Raw genomic sequence first — 22,303 nt, 5'->3', positions numbered from 1 at the left:
AGTCTAGGGGATTTCAACATACCTAAACCCATGGAAGAAAACCCCCAGATTGCTTGTAAAATTCAAAATGGGAAAAAAAGGAAAAAACCCCAAACCTTTAAAAGAAATGAGCCGTTAGGGAGTCTGGCCTGTTCGCCATATTTATGTATTCTGTCCTCACTCACTCTCGCCCCACCCAATTTACAACAGCACTCAACTGTAACTTCATCCCTTAACATTCATGTATGAACAAATTATTGGATTATAAAATCTCCATTAATCTCTGTCTCCGTTCCTTTCCTGCCTCCTGGCAGAACTCTATTGCAAGTCTGAATAGCACAACTCAATGCAATTCAGTCCCTTAGCCCTTCTCCAGCTTCTGGCCCTCCACATTCCCACTCCCACATCTCCTCCTCCCCAAACTGTTCACAGTCAGCAGCAAGTCAGTTTATATTTCTGGAAATTTAAAAATAATTTTAAACATTGCTCTGTAGATATGGGAGAACAGTTCCGTTCAAGCATGGGCCAATCTGTAGATCAGTTAAAAAAAGGGGAGGAAAAATAAAAACCAAGAAAATATTTTGTATTCTACATTTCAAGGCCACAGATCTTTGTGCAGGACATTTCTCTTCCCCAGCCTAAAATACAGACCAAAGACCAAAACAACAACGGACAGTTTCAGTTTCTTCTCCCTCCTTATCTGAAACAAGCAGTCTTCAACGTGCATCTGCCCTTTCCCCCCAAACAGTAAAGAAAGCACTTTCCTAGCAAGACAGACAGACAGAGAAAAACAAAAACAGCTGGAGTGGTAGAGCAAGCCATTCTGGAGCTATGATGAACCAAAAGAGTTAAAGAATTTTTGTTAAAAGTCAATGGGGGGCGGGGGGGGGGGGGAGAATGTGAGCATCATTACTTTAACATTTCGTTCCTGATTTTTTTCCACAAACTTCTCAGAAAATTTCTACCCAGGGATGAGATTTCAGAAAGACCGATTTCTTTTTGAGAAAGTTGCATGTGTGGGGGAAAGTCAGGTTTCTATTACCTTAGCTGTGGAGGTGCTGCTCCACAACTCAGGAATTTACCAGCAAGATTTCTATGGTGGGAAACAAAAAAGATCTAAATTAGGAAGAATAAGAGTAGATTCAGAATGTTATATCAAATCAAGAATTATCCAAAAAGAAGAAGCCCCCACTCCAGGGTTGGGCAAGCTACGGCCTGCGAGCCGTTTTAAGCCAGCCTGCGAGCTCTCGCTGGGGAGCGGGGTCTGGGTCTTGTCCCACTCCAGCGCTCCAGCCAGGGCATTGGGTCACGGGCCACCCCATGCGGCTCCCAGAAGCTGTGGCATGTCCCTGCTCCGGCGCTCTAGCTGGAATGCAGGGTCGGGGGCACTCCACGCGGCTCCCAGAAGCCCACTCTGGCTCCGACGCGCTCCAGTGGCTCCCTCCGGTGCTCCAGTGGGAGCTGCAGGGGTGGTGCTTGCGGATGGGGCAGCATGCAGAGCTGCCCAGCCACACATCCATGTAGGAGGCGGAGAAGGGACATGCCACTGCTTCCGGGAGCTGCTTGAGGTAACCACCGCTCAGAGCCTGCACCCCGAGCCTCTCCCCATGCCCCAATCCCCTGCCACAGCTCTGATCCCCCTCCTGCTGTCCAAACCCCTCATTCCCAGCCCAGAGCACCCTCCTGCACCCCAAACCTCTCATCCCCAGCCCCACCCCAGAGCCCACACCCCCAATCAGAACCTGCACGCCCTCCCACACCACAACCCCAATTTTGTGAGCATTCATGGCTCCCCATACAATTTCTATTCCCCAATGTGGCCCTCAGGCCAAAAAGTTTGTCCTACTCTGTTAGTGTTACTTAGGACTGTTTTCCAGTACTGGAGTATATTTTCGAAGTAATGTAGAAGGATTAGGAATTTATGTGGATATGCAGAGGTCTGTCTCAGTTTCCAATGCTAGCTTGGCTAAAACAAAAAAGGCAAGAACTCTTCAAGATGCATTAATGCAGGAAAAAAAATTGCTGTGCATTGTAATATCAAGTCTCTCTCTCACGAAGGGCAAAATGAGAAATGTGGTAACTCTAAGGGTATGTCTACACTACGAAATTAGGTCGATATTATAGAAGTCGATTTTTAGAAACTTGATTTTATACAGTTGATTAGCGGGGACATAATGCGCTTGTGTAAGTTGGCAGAGTGCGGCCTCACTACCGTGGCTAGCATTGACTTACTACGGTGCACTGTGGGTAGCTAACCCACAGTTCCCGCAGTCTTCACCACCCATTGGAATTCTCGGTTAAGCTCCCAACGCCTGATGGGGCAAAAACATTGTCGTGGGAGGTTTTGGGTACATGTCGTCAGTTGCTCCTCCCTCCGTGAAAGCAACAGCAGACAATCGTTTCGCGCCTTTTTTCCGTGCGGACGCCATACTGCTTTCAGCAGACGGTGCAGTAGAACTGCTAACCATCGTCATCCACTGCTTCCACTGTGCTCTGCTGCTATTGTCTCAGTAGCGAATTTCTCCATGTTGTCTGTCATGGGCTCCCAGGTACGTGTTCTTCCTTGGGAAATGTGCACGGTGCTAACCGTCGTCCATCCACTGCTTCCACTGCAACTCTGCTCTCCTGCTCTCATGAATCCACCTCACAGGTCCTCTCGTCGTTCTCTATAAATATCTATTCTCGTGGCATCCGTCATCAGCCACTGCTTCCCCTGCAACTCTGCTTTCCTGCAGAAGCTGTACCACGGCAAGCATGGAGCCCGCTCAGATCACCGCGGCAGTTATGAGCATTGTAAACACCTCGCGCATTATCCTGCAGTATGTGCAGAACCAGAACCTGCAAAAGCAGGTGAGGAGGCAATGGCAGCGCGGTGACGAGTGTGATGAGGACATGGACACAGACTTCTCTCAAAGTACAGGCCCTGGCAAATTGGACATCCTGGTGGAAATGGGGCAGGCTCATGCTGTGGAACACCGATTCTGGGCCTGAGAAAGAAGCACAGACTGGTGGGACCGCATAGTGTTGCAGGTCTGGGATGATTCCCAGTGGCTGAGAAACTTTCGCATGCAAAAGGGCACTTTCATGGAACTTTGTGACTTGCTTTCCCCTGCCCTGAAAGCACAAGAATACCAAGATGAGAGCAGCTCTCAGAGTTCATAAGCGAGTGGCGATAGCCCTCTAGAAGCTTGCAATGCCCGACAGCTACCGGTCAGTTGGGAATCAATTTGGTATGGGCAAATCTACTGTGGGGGCTGCTGTAATCCAAGTAGCTGACGCAATCACTGAGCTGCTGCTGCTATCAAGGGTAGTGACTCTGGGAAATGTGCAGGTCATAGTGGATGGCTTTGCTGCAATGGGATTCCCTAACTGTGGTGGGGCAATAGATGGAATTCATATCCCTATCTTGGGACCGGACCACCTTGGCAGCCAGTTCGTAAACCACAAGGGGTACTTCTCAATGGTGCTGCAAGCACTGGTGGATCACAAGGGACATTTCACCGACATCAATGTGGGATGGCCGGGAAGGGTATATGATGCTCGCATCTTCAGAACTCTGGTCTGTTTGAACAGCTGCAGGAAGGGACTTACTTCCCAGACCAGAAAATAACCGTCGGGGATGTTGAAATGCCTATAGTTATCCTTGGGGACCCAGCCTACCCCTTAATGCCATGGCTCATAAAGCCGTACACAGGCAGCCTGGACAGTAGTCAGGAGCTGTTCAACTGTAGGCTGAGCGAGTGCAGAATGGTGGTAGAATGTGCATTTGGACATTTAAAAGCATGCTGGTGCAGTTTACTGACTCGGTTAGACCGCAGCGAAACCAATATTCCCATTGTTATTGCTGCTTGCTGTGTGCTCCACAAAATCTGTCAGAGTAAGGGGGAGACGTTTATGACGGGGTGGGAGGTTGAAGCAAATCGCCTGGCCACTGATTATGCGCAGCCAGACACCAGGGCAATTAGAAGAGCACGGCAGGGCATGCTGTGCATCAGAGAAGCTTTGAAAACTAGTTTCAAGACTGGCCAGGCTATGGTGTGACAGTTCTGTTTGTTTCTCCTTGATGAAAACCTGCCCCCCTTGGTTCACTGTACTTCCCTGTAAGCCAACCGCCCTCCCCCGCTTTGATCATTGCTTGCAGAGGCAATAAAGTCATTGTTGTTTCAAAATCATGCATTCTTTATTAATTCATCACCCAAATGGGATAACTGCCAAGGTAGCCCTGGAGGGATGGGGGAGAAGGGAAGCACCAGGTGGGGTGGTGGATGGGGGAGGAGGAAAGGACAAGGCCACACTGCAATTCAAAACTTATTGAATGCCAGCCTTCTGTTGCTTGGGCAGTCCTCTGGGGTGGAGTGGTTGGGTGACCAGAGGCCCCTCCCCCCCAGTGTTCTTGGGCATCTGGGTGAGGAGGCTATGGAACTTGGGGAGGAGGGCGGGCGGTTACACGGGCTGCGGCGGCGGTTTGTGCTCCTGCTGCCTTTCCTGCAGCTCCACCAGACGCCGGAGCATATCAGTTTGATCCCCCAGTAGCCTCAGCATTGAATCCTGCCTCCTCTCATCACGCTGCTGCCACCTCTCCTCTTGCTCCTGCAACCTCTCCTCTTGCTCATCCCTCCTGCCCTCACGTTCATTTTCTACTTTCCTGGACTCTACCATTGTTTGCCTCCACACATTCTGCTGAGCTCTTTCAGTGCAGGAGGACTGCATGAGCTCAGAGAATATTTCATTGTGAGTGTGTTTTTCTCACCTTCTAATCTGCACTAGCCTGTGGGACGGAGATGATAGGGGGAGTGTTGAAACATTTGCAGCTGCGGGAGGAAAAAAGGGTGAGTAGTATTTAAAAAGACACATTTTAGAGAACAATGGGCAGACTCACGGTGAACCAAGCTATTAACATTGTGCTTTTGGTACAATGTCACATTTTGCCTCTTATATTGAGGGCCTGCCAGTTTGGTGTGAGAGATCACACACGCGGGGCCGGGCAACAGAATTCGGCTTGCAGGCAGCCATGGAAAGCCACAGTCTTTCAGTTTCACCCCCTAGGATTGCATGCAGCTCATCGCAGAAGCGGCATGTCTGGGGCTCTGACCCCAAGCGGCCATTTGTCTCCCCCATTTGTCTCTCTGGTTTTTTGGTAGGCCTGCCTGAGCTCCTTAATTTTCATGCGGCACTGCTGCGGGTCCCTGTTATAGCCTCTGTCCATCATGCCCTTGGAGATTTTTTCAAATATTTTGGCATTTCATCTTTTGGAACAGAGTTCTGATAGCACGGATTTGTCTCCCCAAACAGCGATCAGATCCAGTCCCTCCCATTCAGTTCATGCTGGAGCTTTTGCGATTCTGGGACTGCATGGTCACCTCTGCTGATGAGCTCGCCACGCTGGCCAAACAGGAAATGAAATTCAAAAGTTCCCGGTGTTTTTCCTGTGTACCTGGCTAGTGCATCTGAGTTAAAAGCGCTGTCCAGAGCGGTCACAATGGAGCACTCTGAGATAGCTCCCGGAAGCCAATATTGTCGAATTGCGTCCACACTACCCCAAATTCGACCCGGCGATGTCGATTTCAGCGCTAATCCCCTCCTCGGGGAGGAGTACAGAAATTGATTTTAAGAGCCCTTTAAATTGACAAAAGTGGCTTCATCGGGTGGACGGGTGCAGGGTTAAATCGCTCTAACACTGCTTAATTCGACTTAAAGTCGTAGTGTAAACCAGGCCTAAGAGTTCATTAGTCATATGTTAAATTATTTTGCATCACTTGGAAAATGTTGTCCCATTGTATCCAGAAATTGTCTTTCAGTGTCAGACTACCACAGCTGTTAATTATTTTATGGTTCAGTATTTTGGACAAAGATTTTTTCGTTCTAATTGCACACTAATCCACAAATTTGACACAGATTAATTACCACTGGTGGTGGTGAGACAACTTCATTTCATAAGCCAAATTGACTATAACGTAAGAGGAAAGGACATGATGTTAAACTCTTTCTAGTAGTATCCTGTCACCCTTTATATTAGTCTGCAATTACAACTTCTTCTGATGAATACACTATTCATCATCATCATCACTTTTCCTTTGCCATAAATCTTCATAATTGTAAGAACAATCGGATGAATTAATGTCAGAAGAAATTAAATAGTCAGTTGCAGTGCTCAGTTGTTGAGGATGAATAAAAATCTGAATTAAATACATGTGACTTCTAAACCCAGCAGCAACTGACTGGCTTTCAGTATGTAATGCTTTATCTATATTATGTACTGTTACTGTTGCACAAATTGAAAAATCATTTGTTTAGCCAAACAGAAACATTTTAAAATTTCAGGCAATTGTCACTTCAAGTATGAAATTACACTCTAAGTTTTCAAAATGTGGAGGAATTTCATTGTTAAATGAGTAATGTAATAACCACCTAAAATTATCTGTATTGTGATAACTGTGCATCAGTGCTATAGCGGAGCAATACATTACTCTCATCTAGGTGCACACAGCAAAAAAATGTAAATGCAACCTTCAAGTCTCTTTAGTGGACTGTGAACCCACACGATGTCATTTGTAATCTCTCTGAGTGGGAAGACAGTAATGACAAACCCAATTTTCCCAGGGCTTCCTCTTAACTATTTCAATTTCTGCTAACTTACAAGAGCTTCTTCCTTATTAACTCAAACTACTGCTACCCAGTATGTAAAATACTACACACAATATAAAGGTAAGGATGCTAGTACATTCTGCCCTTAGGATTATGAATGTAGGTTTCCTGAAGCTAGTCACTAAACCTCCCCAACATTTCAAATACTGAACACCACAGTCTCTCCACTGAACAGAGTGTGATGTCTTGTCATTAGGACAACTCAACACCCTTTCTGTAGCAAATTAATTACAAAAAACACTGGATGTAGAACATTAACTTTAGGTTAGTTTAAAACTACATGTACATAAAGAATTTAATTTACTCATAATTTTCATCTTCTCTTAGTGTTTCCTTCTATCAGTACAGAGGGTTTATTGCTGGGAATAGTCTCACCCCCTATGCTGCAAAAGGCAGTTGGTTCTGATTTGTGGCAGCAGCTGTAACTCCGATGGAAATAAGGTTCTCCAGATGGCCTAGTCCAGGGTCTGGAGCAACAAGTGGCAACAAGCTATAAAACAGCCAATAAAACAAAACATACTTATCTGGGGGGAAAAAAGTATAAACTAGGGTTGTCAAGCAATTAAAAAATCAATTGTGATTAATCGCACCATTAAACAATAATAGAATACCATTTATTTAAATATTTTGGGATGTTTTCTACATTTTCAAATATATTGATTTCAAATAGAACACAGAATACAAGGGTATAGTGCTCACTTTATATTTATTTTTGATTAAGAACATAAGAACAGGCCATACTGAGTCAGATCAAAGGTCCAGCTAACCCATCTTCCCAGCCCTTTCAGCCCGTAAGAACCACCATACTGGGTCAGACCAAAGGTCCAGCTATCCCAGCATTCAATGCCAGGTGCCCCAGAGGGAATGAACAGCACAGGAAATCATCAAATGATTAATCCCCTGTTGCTCATTCCCAGCTTCTGGCAAACAGAGGCTAGGGACGCCATCCCTGCGCATCCCAGCTACTAGCTATTGATGGACCTATCCTCCATGAATTTATCTAGTTCTTTTCTGAACCCTGTTATAGTCTTGGCCTTCACAACATCCTCTGGTGAAGAGTTCCACAGGTTGACTGAGCGTTGTGTGAAAAAATACTTCCTTTTGTTTGTTTTAAATCTGGTACCTATTGATTTAATTGGGTGACCCCTAGTTCTTGTGTTATGAGAAGGAGTGAACACTTTATTTACTTTCTCCATACCAGTCATGATTTTAATAGACCTCAATCATATCCCTCCTTAGTTGTCTCTTTTCCAAGCTGAAAAGTTCCAGTCTTTTTAATCTCTCCTCATACGGAAGCTGTTCCATACCCCTAATCATTTTTGTTGCCCTTCTCTGTACCTTTTCTAATTCCAATATATCTTGTTTGAGATGGGGCGATCACATCTGCATGCATTATTTAAGATGTGGGCGTACCATGGATTTATATAGAGGCAATATGATATTTTCTGTCTTATCTATCCCTTTCTTAATGATTCCCAAAATTGATCGCTTTTTTGACTGCTGCTGCACATTGAGTGGATGTTTTCAGAGAACTATCTACAATGGCTCCAAGACCTCTTGAGTGGTAACAGCTAATTTAGACCCCATCATTTTATATGTATAGTTTGGATTATGTTTTCCAATGAGCACTACTTTGCACTTATCAGCATTGAATTTCATCTGCTATTTTGTTGCCCAGTCACCCAGTTTTGAGTGATCCTTTTTTCGCTCTTCGCAGTCTGCCTGGGACTACTCCAGATTGTTATCTGCAAATTTTGCCACCTCACTGTTTACCCCTTTTTCTAGATAATTTATGAATATGTTGAATAGGACTGGTCCCAGTACAGACTCCTGGAGGACACCACTATTTACCTCTTTCCATTCTGAAACCTGACCATTTATTCCTACCCTTTAATCAGTTACCAATCCAGGAGAGGATCTTCCCTCTTATCCTATGACAACTTACTTTGCTTAAGAGCCTTTGGTGATGGACCTTGTCAAAGGCTTTCTGAAAATCTAAGTAGGCTATAACCACTGGATCCCCCATGTCCACATGCTTGTTGACCTCCTCAAAGAATTCAAGTCGCCCAGTCCTCCCAAATCAGACTGCTCCCCAAAATGTCCTCTCTCTGACTCTGCTGCCTGACCTCACCCACCTTCTGGGCTGTTGACGCTGGAGTAGTCACATTTGAGGCATCCCATACCTCAGTGACAAGGGCAAGTTGGTTATCCATATTCTTCTGAGATTCCTGGACACTCCTTAGCAATAAAACAAATCCAAGTGGAAACCAGACTCATTTACCTAACTGCATTTTAAAAGAATATTAAGTCTCAAATTGTTATTCAAAATACAGTGCTTTTCCCATTGGTTTCAATGGAGAGCAAGTTTACATCTGTCTTAATTTCCCTTAGTTTCAGTCTGTTAAAGGGAAATGGCTGCCTCAATAGAACAGCAATGGACACAGCCATAGTTATAGCCAGGTTGGAACTATAAACAGTAATAGATATTTGTTTAAAAAAAAAAACCAAAAAACTATTAAGCGTCCTCACAAATTCTGAGCCAGTCCTGCAACAAGATCCACTAAAGTAGACCCTTAAGCATTCACACAGAGTCCCACTGGGCTAAAGTAAATCTGTACTAATACATTTTGATAGACTGAGGTCTGTATTATGCAAATGATATAAAACTACAGAAAAATATGTTCTGGAGAACTTTCTAAACATTAAATAAGTCAGTTACACACAGCTTTAAAGAGCATTAGTTTATTATCTATTCTCCATGTGTTATCTCAGAAACAATCTATTTATATACAAAAATTTGGAATGTTGGATAAATGCTGATCAATAAAAACATTTCAGAACTGCTGACAAGGAAATAATTCTAAAAAAAATGTAATACAGCAAAATCAATCATAAAGGCTTGATTCTCTGGGTTGCTTATTGCTGTTTGTGTTCATAGAATGCTTTCAAGTATATACACACTTCTTAAACTTCAGTCCGAAAAAGAAAATCAGAAAAATATTTACATAATAAATACGTGGGAAATTTCATTGTCAGTTGAACTGATTCTTTAATGAATTGTTATGATGAGAAAGAATATTGAGTTGATGTCAACGTTATTAATTCCACACTTATGCTGATGAATTTGATTTTCCTTTGTTTGAAAATATAGGCTAAATAATTTTGATATGGTTCTCCTCCTCCTATATTTTGAATGAACTAATTAAACAGACCTCTCCCTTCCCACTCTCCAAAAAATATACACTGAATTTTTTTAACCCCCTAACCATTTTCAATACATTTTTTAAAAACCTCCAATATTTTCTTTGTAAAATCAATACCATCAATATTTTATTTCATGGTTAATTTGCTAATTTCTTGAGGACAGACTTTGGCCAAGTATTTCCACAAGAAGTACTAAACTCCTACAGTTATACCATAGCCAAACCAATGTTTTTGGTAACAGTGTTTTTCTGCAATACACAACCTTACAAATTAAGTTAATTGACACAACACAGTTTAAACCTTCTGTTAACATTAAAGAAAAATGTTACAGCATTTGCAACAGTAGAAACCCTCACTGAACTATTTAAACCTATTGTATAATATACACAAAGTTAAAATAAGTCCAAGATCAGTAAAGAATCAGTTCTGGGTTTTGGACTTTTCCCTCCTCAGAGTTACAGAGTTTATGTATCAGGTCAAGTTAAGTTAGGATTTATCGGTATGTATTCCCTTTAAAAGGCAGAGTGTGATTAAAAATAGTATGATTTTAAAAGCAATGAAGACGTGATGTGATCATTTTGCATTGTCAATAAAAAAATATATTGAGAAATTAAAAAGTCAGAGGAAAAAAAGGAACGCGGAAGCCTGCCATTATATAGCTATATTTTTTGTTCTTTTCTGTAAAGATTAAAGCACACAGAAAATAAGTGAATTTTATCAAAATACAGCACACTTCTGCTAATATTAAAAAAATCAGTTCCTATGTAAATATTACAGAAAATCAACTAAAAAATTATAATATACAAAGAGTTGTTAAAGGGTTTCAGTTAAAATTATTAAACTAGACACAGTACAAGAAGCAACAGATTAACAGTTTTGAAAGAAGTGCAATAATATTGGAGTTCACGTATTTAAAAAGTACTGCCTGTTTATTTCAGCTAGCTATGTACAATTCCTTTATGTTCCAGCTCATTTTTCAAAAAACTAAAGTGGGCTGGTGTTCTTGCTAGCTTTATTAAAAACATTTTATTATACATGGGTTGAAAAGTCAATTTCTACCAGTTTAAAACTATCAACTCATTTATTAATTAAAAATGAATTGCAACAAATGAATATTGCTCCAATGACAGGCTAATAATTAGCCCTGATTAAAAACAGTTATTGGTCTTCTATGGCACTTTTCCCTGGTCCATAATAACCATGTTTTAATTACCACTGCAGATTATGCAATCTCTACTCAATTACATAGGAAATAAAGAGAAAACAAAGTTAATGTTTCAGGCAAACAAAAGTATAATCAAATATTTTACACAGTAATAAGGAACAAAGGCAGCCTGTGGTAAATCACTATTACATTAATATAGTTAGAAACCCTTTAATGACTCTGAAGTGTCTAGTTCACATTTAATGTTACCTGTAGGAACAGCCCTTTAAGAAATACCGTTACAAACTGGTGGGTTCCAAGTACCCCGTCCTTTTGCTCTACAGTTACCCACAGCAATTATCCATCACTGTTCAACAGTTTCACAAACTTGCTTTGGTTACCTAGCTCCATGCGTAGTATCCTTTTAGTTTAAGAAGGCAATGCAAGGCCAAACAAAAAATCAAGATGACTTTCCTAATCCTTCGTTCCTAACGCATTTACTGTGTGTGTGTTTTACAGGCAACACAACCTTAAAAACTGGCCATTTTGGGTTTGTTTTTTTTTTAAATCTATAAATAAGTTTAAAATTGAGTACTTATTACAAAGAAGATAGAAGTATCACCATTTACACAAAATCGGGGATTTCCATGGCAGGGAAAAACCTCTGGGCACAGTACAGTTGAAAAAAATTGTGTATGCAAATAAAAAAATAGAACTTGAATCACACATAGCAAATGGATAGTCGATGATGATGATGATGATGATGAGAAAAACAAATCCTGAAGAGCTCACAATAATGTAATTATAGTCTTCCTAAAAAGACATTATGCTTTTGTTGCATTATTCTTTTGGTAGACGTACACTCCCAGACTAACCAAATGTTTCCTTCTTTCTTGATTCCAGATACTGATAGCAAATAGTTCTTCACTAGGCCTTTAAATTAACCCAACCAGCACCAACTTCCATCTACCCATTCATCTATACAACATGCACATAGCAAAGCCAACATTTCAAACCTCTTGCCCACATCTAGAGAAGTGGTTTCAGCATAACACATTAATACCCAGTGAATAAAAATAAAGGCAACAAACAGCTACAGGACAGACAGCCCTGCCATCTGTCCACTGGCTACAACTGAGGCTTCTCACAGCCTTGCACAAAGTTTAGTAATGTATAAGAATTATCCAAAAATAAACCTACCCTCTGTACAAAAACAACACCGGTCTGTTCTTGGAGGAGTGATCCTTGATTGCTATAATGCTTAAAAACATAACCAGGATTATTCACCATATGCATTTCAAAAATGGTTTCCTGTATGTTCTATACAGTGGTTCTTTCCCCATAACCACAAGTTCAATATTTCATTACTGTACAAATTTTGATCATAATTTTTTCAAGTTCCTTTCATATATAAAAATAATCAAAATATTCAGTTTCCCACAAGTCCTTCGATGAATCTTGCTGGCTCCCCCCCCCCACAGTATTTATGAAGAAACCTCTCGCACAATAATGAGTTCCACTGTGTTCTGAAAAGTCTTCAGCAAGGACACCGCTTGTCCATGATCAATATTGATGAAGCTGTATCCATTAGCCTAAGAAGGAAATTATATTTTATTAATAATGTCCCCAGGACATGTTATTTGTAACTTGCGTTTTAACTAACAGCAAGTTGTCTTTAATTTTAGCAATAAAACTCAATAGGTTTTCACATTATTAGATTGTTCATGTTGTGGCAGAAACATTCTGTACTGTAAGATAGGGAAGTGAAGTCATCTGCATGTTTAACTATTTGTGGAAGAATTCTGCTTCAAAGATTGGCGATAGGGACACATTTGCAGCTACCCAAAATAGAGGAACCAGAACTGAAAAAGCATATAAATCCTATCTCTCTTTGACTTAGTATGACTGCACTAGACAAAACTAATAAATTGAACACAGGTGCCCTCTACCACAAAGAAAAAATGAGTATAATACAGTAACTCCTTACTTAACATCATCCCGGTTAACACTGTTTCATTGTTACATCGCTGACCTATTAGAGAACATACTCATTTAAAGTTGTGCAATGTTTGCTTATAATATTGTTTGGCTGTGGGGGCTTGGAACCAGGGTGGGTCAGCAGCCCCCTTATCAGCTCTCCTCCACCCGACCCCAGCGCCTCCCGCCTGCCAATGGCCCTGCAGGTCAGCAGCTCCCTCCTCCTCCCCCCCAAGAGTCTCCTGAACACCCCAAAACAGCTGATTGCTGCGGGTGGGAGGCATGGGGAAGGAAGGGGGAGGCTGTGCGCCACATCCTCGCTCCTACCCCTCCTAGAGCCTCCTGAATGGCGCAAAAAAGCTGTTTCGTGGCCTTCACGAGGCTGGGGGGGAGAAGCGAGGACACGTGCTCAGGAGGGGAGGGGAGGGGAGCTTCAGGGGAAAGAGTGGAGTTGGGGCAGGCCTGGGCAGAGCTAGGGGTTGAGCACCCCCCAGCACTTTGGAAAAAACAGAAGGAGGAGCAGCTGGACGATCCACCCTCTTTCACCCTCTGACTCCATCACTTCAACCAAGCTTCACAATCATCATTGCTGTGTACAGGATTAAATAATTGTTTAAAACTTATACTGTATATGTATATCATGTCTCTTGTCTAGCAAAAAAAATTTCCCTGGAACCGAACCTAACCCTCCCTCCCCCCATTTACATTAATTCTTATGGGGAAATTGGATTTGGAAGAACATAACTACAACATTAAGTGAGGAGTTACTGAGTATAATGAATATTGAGCACCACAGGTTTGGAATCTAGAAATGTGGTATATGGTGGGTTAAGTTTATTAAAGGCTGACTTTTATTTTTAAAGGAGGAGAGGGAGGATTTTACACCCACGATGCAACTCTGATGCTTAAGATACTAATTATTTTTCAACAGGAGTCAGCCCGTATACATTTTCCAGGCAAGCAAATTAGGTCCTCTCTCAACCCTCAGAGCATTGAGTCTTCTGCAAGGCTTCAGGAGCCACCCACTGCTTTAGAATCTGTCCATTTCCAGCAACTACATTTTTTTCTGAGGGCATCCACCTCTGTTATTCCGTGGGCTCTGCCCTCTCAACAAATCCCGTAGCTGGCTCCTTGTTCAATTCTAGGGGGACTCTTGATCCTCATCAGTATAGCAGGAGCAGTGTTCACTAAATGAGAGATCACCTCTTAGCGGTGATATCAGAATCGTGCACGCAAGCAACTCTGTAAGGATCTACCACGTTATCTGCAAATCTATTACCTGCACCTCCATTTTCTTCTACCATGTAATTCATGATGAGTACAGTAAAAACTGTGTTATCCGGCACTTTACCAAACAGAAAGCTCTAGAAACCAGTATTTCTGATATCCATTGAAAGTCCAATTGGCGCGGAGCCAGCAGGCTCCCTATCAGGCTCCGCACAGCTCCCTGGAAGCAGCAACCTATTCCTGCTTCTCCTAGGCGGAGGAACAGCCACAGGGTCTCTGTGCGCTGCCCCACGTGCTGGCTCCACAGCTTCCATTGGCCGGGAACCGCCCAAGGTGAGCGCCAACCCCCTGCCCCAAGTCCCCTCCTGCACTCAAACTCCCTCCCTCGATTGGTAAACATAACTCTTAATTAACTGGAATTTTTGACTAACTGGCACCCCGCATTTCTCCAACATGCCAGATTACAAAGCTTTTACTGTAATCAAGTAGTGAATTGTTTAATAAAAGAGAGACTTCATCATGACATCACCAAAAAAGAACACCATAAAGACAAGTAGTATTTAGACACATCACCCTGGACAGCTTCAGAAAGCATTGCTCCTATGTTATTGGCATAACAAAGCCATTAAAGTGGAGATTTAAAACCAATTTTTGACTGATTCTCTGTCAGTCATACCTAGAATTTAGCTTAATCTTTGATAAAAGTTAATAGTCCAAATGGATCTGTAGGTTTCAGCTGAACAAGGCTTGCTACTTTTTACTACCACAGCCAAATAAGGAGAATTGCGCAGCATTCCCAATTGCGGGAACTGAGGTAGAGTAGGAGAGTGGACAAGAGTTAGAAAATTAAATGAGAGTCATGTAAATAAGATGCATGGCACCTATATTGTGTTTTAAATGTTATTCCAAATCCCACCCCTGCAATAACTCCTTAGGTGAGTGTGGTCTGCAGCAAGACTTCCATTTTGAAGAGCAGAAGCTGGGTAACTACTCATAAGTCAAGAACTGGACAATAGTGGCTCTCAATCTTTCCAGACTACTGTACTCCTTTCAAACGTCTGATTTGTCTTGTGCACTCCCAAGTTTTATCTCACTTAAAAACAATATCAAATATAAAAGTGTCACAGCACAGTTACTGAAAAATTGCTTACTTTTTCATTTTTAACATATAATTATAAAATAAATTGGAATATAAACATTGTACTTACATTTCAGTGTATAGTATATAGAGCAGTATAAACAAATCATTGTGTGTGAAATTTTAGTTTGTTCTGACTTTGCTAGTGCTTTTTATGTAGCCTGTTGTAAAACTAGCCTGTTGTAAATATCTAAATGAGTTGATATACCCCCGGAAGACCGCTGAGTAGCCCGAGGGGTACACATACTCCTGGTTGAAAACCACTGCTGTACCGGACCCATTCCAGATATTAACCTTCCTACTGATATCCAAAGTGCATACAAACCTATACAGCCACCAGTCAGGCCTAAATTTTACATTATGACATACATTTAATGCATGTTTTCCTGAGAAAGTAATAACCTTCTGAGGCCATCCTTTGTATCCAGACCAGGGCTAAAGACATCCAAACACAGAGATGCTTTTGTGCTTTAGAAACACAGAAGTTGTAACGTGTACAAAGGTGCGATCAGCAAAATGTGTACAACCATGGATTCTCTCTTTAGCAGCTTCAGGGAAACTTCACTAAGACATACAAATACAAAAGTTGTGTAACTGGCACTGTGGCAGCATAGGACAGGTTTTCCATTCTGCCACTGCCAGATCCTGCTTTACAATTTGCATGAGAAAAATAGAATCATCACAAATAGCAAAACCTGTCAGAGCAAATATGGCCTAGGAGTTCTGAAAGATGAAAGAACCTGTAATTACTGCCTCAGCACATTCACCAGACATTTTCTCTTTGCTCTTTTTCAGAAAATGAATTCCTTCATAAAAACCAACCCACCATGTAGACGGACATCAAAGGGAAAATTTAACTACTGAAATATCATTCAAATATCAGGAATAACAATCTATTCCAACAGAAGGCTACCCTCTGCACATATTCGATTTTACAAAATACAGTTCAATTCAAATATCTCCCATGTGTCTTAATCAACGGTTATGTATGTTTGCAAACAAACACACACACCTCCAAAACCTAACTGTATAAACTACTATAAAGATATATCTGCTCTTATAATGGAACAGCACTTGCACCCTTTAAGATCCAGAGCCAGTCCCATTTCCCAGCAATGATGGGAGGAACCAATTTGCACAGAACTATTGAAGCCTCACTCAAATGCAGGCAATCATTTAGCTGGAGCTGCTCAATCTCAAGTCCAAGTTTGTATTCTCGGTGGCTTTATCATATGTTAGGTAACTTACGTTGTCTATCAAAATGCTTTTACTTTTGTAAGTTGTTTGTTTTTAGGCTGCACTGTAATTGAGATACTAATATATCTGAAAAATACTCAAATAAAACAGACTATAACTGGTTTTCCAAGACTTCTTTTGGAAGAGATATTGATAAAACTATGTAAAGAATATAAGTACTAAACTTGAATGTACTCTGCCACTACTAGCCATAAATAAGAAAGGCACTGACTGACAGAACAAACATACAAACAAGGACTATGTACATTAATTACAATTACAGTACCTGAATTATTTTATCTCCAGGCTGCAACAGTTTAGATGCTGGTCCTTCAGGCTGCACTCTGGTTACAAATATACCCTGTAGAAAGAAATTGGGGGGGGGGGGGGGAGAATTCTGACTGATTTTATTTCATAGATATTGGAGCAACTTGAAGCCATTGTAACTTAAGATATTCTTTGATTTTCCCCATTAAACAAAAGAGAATGTGAAAGAGTGAAAAATAATAGGTTCATTGGCTTTTATGATTAAAAATTTCTCAGAGATTAAAGACAGAAGAATTGCATTAATTGGAACACTGAAGGGAAAATATTTCTCCATCTGAATTTTAAATTAACCCCTTTGTGTAAATTGCCAGATGTATATTATGTATAAAATGTAGTATCGACACTGGATGTAAGTGCTCTCGGCTAAATCCTTTTTCCTGTAAGAGACAACGTAATTTTAAACTCCATAATTCACTGTTATCTTGTTTGTAATGCTTGACATTTCTAAAATCCTACCATTCACCCAATCTAGATTGTCCCCACCACTAACTTTTATGTACTGTAATTTTGGTCAAATTGTTTTCATCCCTTTCTATCTCAATTTTCATAGCCTCCCTCCTGCACAAACTCCAGCTTTATTACAAGACTCACCTTCCACTCTTCATTTCCCTCACTTTTGCAAGCCAGTCTCCCTCCCCCACAATCCTACAGTAATCACAATCAACTTTAGCTTTTAATTGTTCACAAAAAAACAAACTCCAAGCCCCACAGAACCTACTGTATAAGAAGCATTCACAGGCAAAAATTATTTCTTGTGGCATTATGAGGTTGATCTGTGAGGAAAATACGGGAGGAGTGGGGCACCTTGTGTGTGACTGGCTAGGCGTTGGCTAACAGGCAAGGACTGAATATATCCAAGGATTAAATCAGTGGAGATGAAATGGTAGGGCTAGAGCTAGGTAGTGAGCAAATGGGCATGGGTTGCTGAGAAAACAGAATGGAATCAATAGGGGAAGGAAATGAATGGAAAAGAACACCCTACAAGAGTCAGACAACAAAATGCATTTCAAATACTACCTCAAATCACTTGCTCATATGTTTGCTTCCCTTCCCCCATCCCTTGCTTATTTTTTGTATGCTAAGATTCTAAGCTCTTTGAGGTAGGGGATTCTCTAATATGCCAGGAAGTGCTTAGCACACTTTTATTATTTATTAATAAAAATAAACAATAGCACATCTTTTATTATTTATTAAAAGAAATAAACAATAGCACATCTGGATATTTTATAAATACTACTAATACTAATGATAATATTGTTAACAGTAGTTGAAAAAATAAAAAAACATGGTCATGGAGAGATTCCATGGCATTAATTCCAAATGCCTCTTTCCATCGGTTGTATGGATGGGAAGTGACACAACACTTAGAGGTGAAAAAATACTGGAGATAACCTCTTTGTTCCAGTCAACACTATTTGGAAAGGCAGTGCGGTCTAGTGGACTGGAAAAAGACAGAGCCTGAGTTCTAATGTTACCCATCACTGACTCCATACCTGTAGACAAGTCACTTAATCGTTCAGCTTCAGTTTTGTCTGATAATAAATCTCTTAGTGTTTTGAAGATGAAAAGTACTATATAAATACTGACTATTGTTTTGCTCTAAATACAGTTGGTCTAGTTCCAATTAAAAACCTCACAAGTGTGTATGATATACTGTTTAGTGCACCAAAGAGGTGATATGTGCCAGGTCATTTATTATGCTTTAAAGTGAAGCACGTAAAATAAACCTATTTTAAACATCTTTTGCCTTTAAAACAACTCTTAAAACAGGTACATATATATGAAATACTCACATCGTCATCAGGTCTGAATGGATTTCCTCTACCGCCAACTCCTCCTGATATACTAAATCCTAGCTCTGGATCTTTTTCAATTCTCACTCGAATCTAACAAAGTAAAAGGAACTGCCCTGAAAGCTCAGATCCACAGAAATGGACATACTATAAAATGCTGTATCATACTGTCTAAATACTATAGTTGGAATTATGACCAAACAAGACTTACATTGACAAATGGTGTGGGAAAGAGCACCATCTCAATGTTTTTCCTCTTACCATTTTTAATATTAATACAAGGAAGTTTTGAATATGGTAACAGACATACAATATACCCGCAAAATATCAACAATCAAAAAACAAAAGTAAACTTTACTCTCGGAACGCTGATTAATATTCATACAGATGCTTTGATTTAATTAGTACTAAACAGCCTTCAAATTAACAAAGACACAAAAATATTGAAGATCCTACTCTACAGTTCAAAAGAAATAATCATATCTCAAATATAATTTCTGGTAACAGTGTGTTAAAACATAATACATAGCCACAACAGCCAAGTTTTATGGTGTATTAGTTTAGTTAGATTATAGCACACCTCCTAAGGCTATAAATCCAGAAATATAGAGATATAACCCAAATGATTTAACACACTAATCTGCACACCTGGCAAATAGGGGAGTAAGCTTATGTAAATGAGATAATGCCTCTTTTCCTGGCTCACGCCAGCTGAACTCCCCCATTCTGGCTCTCTCTCTGAGTTTCCCACACCTAATCCTATCTCTCCTTTCTCTCGCTGGCTCCCCTCATTCCTACATGATCCTATTTTTCAGTCCCCACAACTTACACTAGGCACAGCATCTGTGGACAAAGCTTGGTCCCCAATTCACTATGGTCATAAAAATATGACTAGAAAAATAGCTGCCTATGTACCACCACTCTATCCAAAACACTGCCTTGTGCTCTTGCCATATCTTAATGGTGTGGACAGATTGGGCCTATGCTCTAGGTAGGGGCTCTATGGGTCAAGTCTCAGAGAACTCCTAGGAATCTCTGTGAGTTAGTGTCCTAGAGCAGCCCTCCAAGACACTACCTACAGCAAAATACTATACAGCACCTCCTCCACACAACTTTCTCCCAACAGCAGAAGATAGGAGCAGGTGATTGGAAAGAGGCTCCAGAAATCAGGAGCTTTCCAGCCTATCAGGGAAACTTAGCTCTGAACTATCGTCTAGCAACTGATTTTCCTAGGGTATAGCTAGAGTAAGGCGCTGCCTACTGAGGTAGAATAATGCCTAGAGTTTCACCTAGTTTCTCTTCTATTATATACTGCAATGATCAGGGCAGACAGCACTTCCCCTAATATGCGGTGCTGTATCTTAATTTTAGTATTAAATTGTTTTGTTTTGATGTTATGTTGTCGTCTTTGTTCAAGGGGGAAGAGGAGGGACTAGGAGGAAGTTAAGTCCTGCCTGTGTGTGCTGGAGTTGTTACTTGCAGTTGTTACTTCCTTTGATTTCTAGAAATGAGAATTACAACTGTTGGCAGTCCTGCAATTTTTTTCCTGGATGCTTTTTCCAGTTGCATAGCCATACCTTCTCTTCTTCAGGGACAGGCATAATTTTTTTATTTCTGGTATCTTGTGCCTGTCATGCTTGCTTCCAACCCATTTTCCTCCATCTTTTGGAATGCTGCCTTCAGGTCACTAATAAAAGACTCTCCTGCATCACCTACCTGTGTAGGTGCAGAGGGCCTTGCAGGTTCTTGCTGCCTGAACGTCACTTCACAAGGAAGCAAGTGTTTACGGAGTTCAAAAATAATCTCATAGGGAGAGTAATGGATAGCTGGCTGGTGTTATATGCAAAGATGACAAAAGGTACTGTCGGGGACATTCTGCACCAAAAAATTAAAAATTCTGTGCCAAAAAAATACAAATTCTTCAAAATTTTACATTTTATTTGTCAAAATAACACCAGTTTCATTGTTTTGGTAATTTAGTTCAAAATACCTGTCAGCAAGTATGTCTGTAACAATACAGACAACAAAAAAGATTCAGGAAATGGTTTTTTGACAGATTCCTTACTAGGCATATTAATACAGAACCTTGTGTTATAATTCAGAACCTTATTTCCCACACTGCTCAGAAGCGATGCAAAGGCTTGGGGGAGTCAGGGGTAACAGAGGAGCTGAGGGAGAGGGAAGTAATTGCTGGGACAGTCCTGGAGCAAACCTGGATGGGTTGCTGGGTGTGGATGGCAAAAGTATGCATCAGGTTGGGGTTTTTTTGTTTGTTTGGTTTTTTTTTTTGGAGCGGGGGCAGGGGGAGGAATTGGTCAGTAAACCAATCAGGCACATCTGTCCCTGTCCCCATGTGTTCCTGCACCCATTCTTCCCCATCCTCATGTGGCGCTACACCCTCACTCAATGTCACCCCAACAGTTCCTGTGCCCCCACCCCAGTCTATCCCCCACTAGTAGTCCTTCTGTACCCCAGTCTGGGTTACTGCCCCCCAGCTGCCCGGTGTGCTCTGCTCTGTCCGTCCCCCTCATATTCTGTGCCTCCTCACCTGGCACTGTGGGCAGGGCACTGTGAGAAAGGCAGCCTCTGCCCCCCTCCCTCTCTGCAGCCAGCTGCTCTGGCCTGTGAGCCACCTGCCCTCTCTTTGGCACCACATCAGCCCCTGGTGGGCGAAAGGTATAACTGCACTGTGATCCCTCTCGTGGTTTCCCTTCGCTTCCCTGTCAGAATAAATAAGTGTGTTTGTGTGTGTGTAAATCTACACAGGACATTAATTCTGCACTTGCACAGAATTTCCCCAGGAGTAAAAAGGTGTCTTGTATCTTAGTCTTGTTGTTCTTCACTGACTGAGTCTAAGCATGGAACCAAGGGTGCGGTTTTTTCGCTCCACTCTATTATTATAGAATCATAGAATATCAGGGTTGGAAGGGACCTCAGGAGGTCATCTAGTCCAACCCCCTGCTGAAAGCAGGACCAATCCCCAACAGTCCAGCCCCCTGCTCAAAGCAGGACCAATCCCCAGTTTTTGCCCCGGATCCCAAATGGCCCCCTCAAGGATTGAACTCACAACCCTGGGTTTAGCAGGCCAATGCTCAAACCACTGAGCTATCCTCCCCCCCACAATTACTCGTAGGGTGGGCAATACTGGTCCTCGCCTTGGTTACCTGGAGTTGTCAGCAGAACTTATGTAATAACCGTGACTCAAATTCTTTTCCAGATCACTGGAGATGTAGCTTGGTGGGCCAAACTGCAACACTACATATTTCATCCATGCAGCCTTAACTGTATCAATCCTTTTATCCTTCAGTGGTTGTGCCATCACATACTTTGAGATGGTGTCATACACTAGCAGCAAATATCTACTTGCAGCTGGTGTTTCTGGTAATAGGCCTTTCAAGTAATTCTGTATGAACTCTCAGGGTTTATTAAATTGGGGCCCTTTCCCCTAAAGGAGTTTTGCCTCCCCTTGCTTGTGCTTTCCTTTCTTGACAGATAAGACAAGAAAGTACTCACTTTTTAACTTCTGCAGCCATGCCCAGCCAAAAACCCTGCCATATACCTTGCTCAGTGTCTTTTCATATCACAGGTGTCTGCTGCTTCACCATCATGAAGACAGTACTGTTTTCTGTAAGC

General features: G+C 41.5%; 1 protein-coding gene across 7 annotated transcripts in view; it reads right to left on the bottom strand.

The window, feature by feature from the left end:
• Positions 1-9,350: 9,350 nt before the first annotated feature.
• The window catches only part of ERBIN (erbb2 interacting protein), a 235,152-nt gene continuing 222,199 nt past the window's right edge, over positions 9,351-22,303 (bottom strand). For all 7 annotated transcript variants that reach the window (XM_084629519.1, XM_084629518.1, XM_084629521.1 and 4 more), the window contains 3 exons: positions 18,671-18,763; positions 16,837-16,911; positions 9,351-12,564 (listed from right to left, as the gene is read on the bottom strand). In XM_084629519.1, the coding sequence (XP_084485645.1) occupies positions 12,457-12,564; positions 16,837-16,911; positions 18,671-18,763 (276 nt within the window). In that variant the 3' untranslated portion in view covers positions 9,351-12,456. The remainder of the gene's footprint in view (positions 12,565-16,836; positions 16,912-18,670; positions 18,764-22,303) is intronic.

This window comes from Lepidochelys olivacea, assembly GCF_965140295.1.
Source record: "Lepidochelys olivacea isolate rLepOli2 genome assembly, chromosome: 5".
NCBI lineage: Eukaryota > Metazoa > Chordata > Testudines > Cheloniidae > Lepidochelys > Lepidochelys olivacea.
This window is presented reverse-complemented; position numbering and strand designations above follow the sequence as displayed.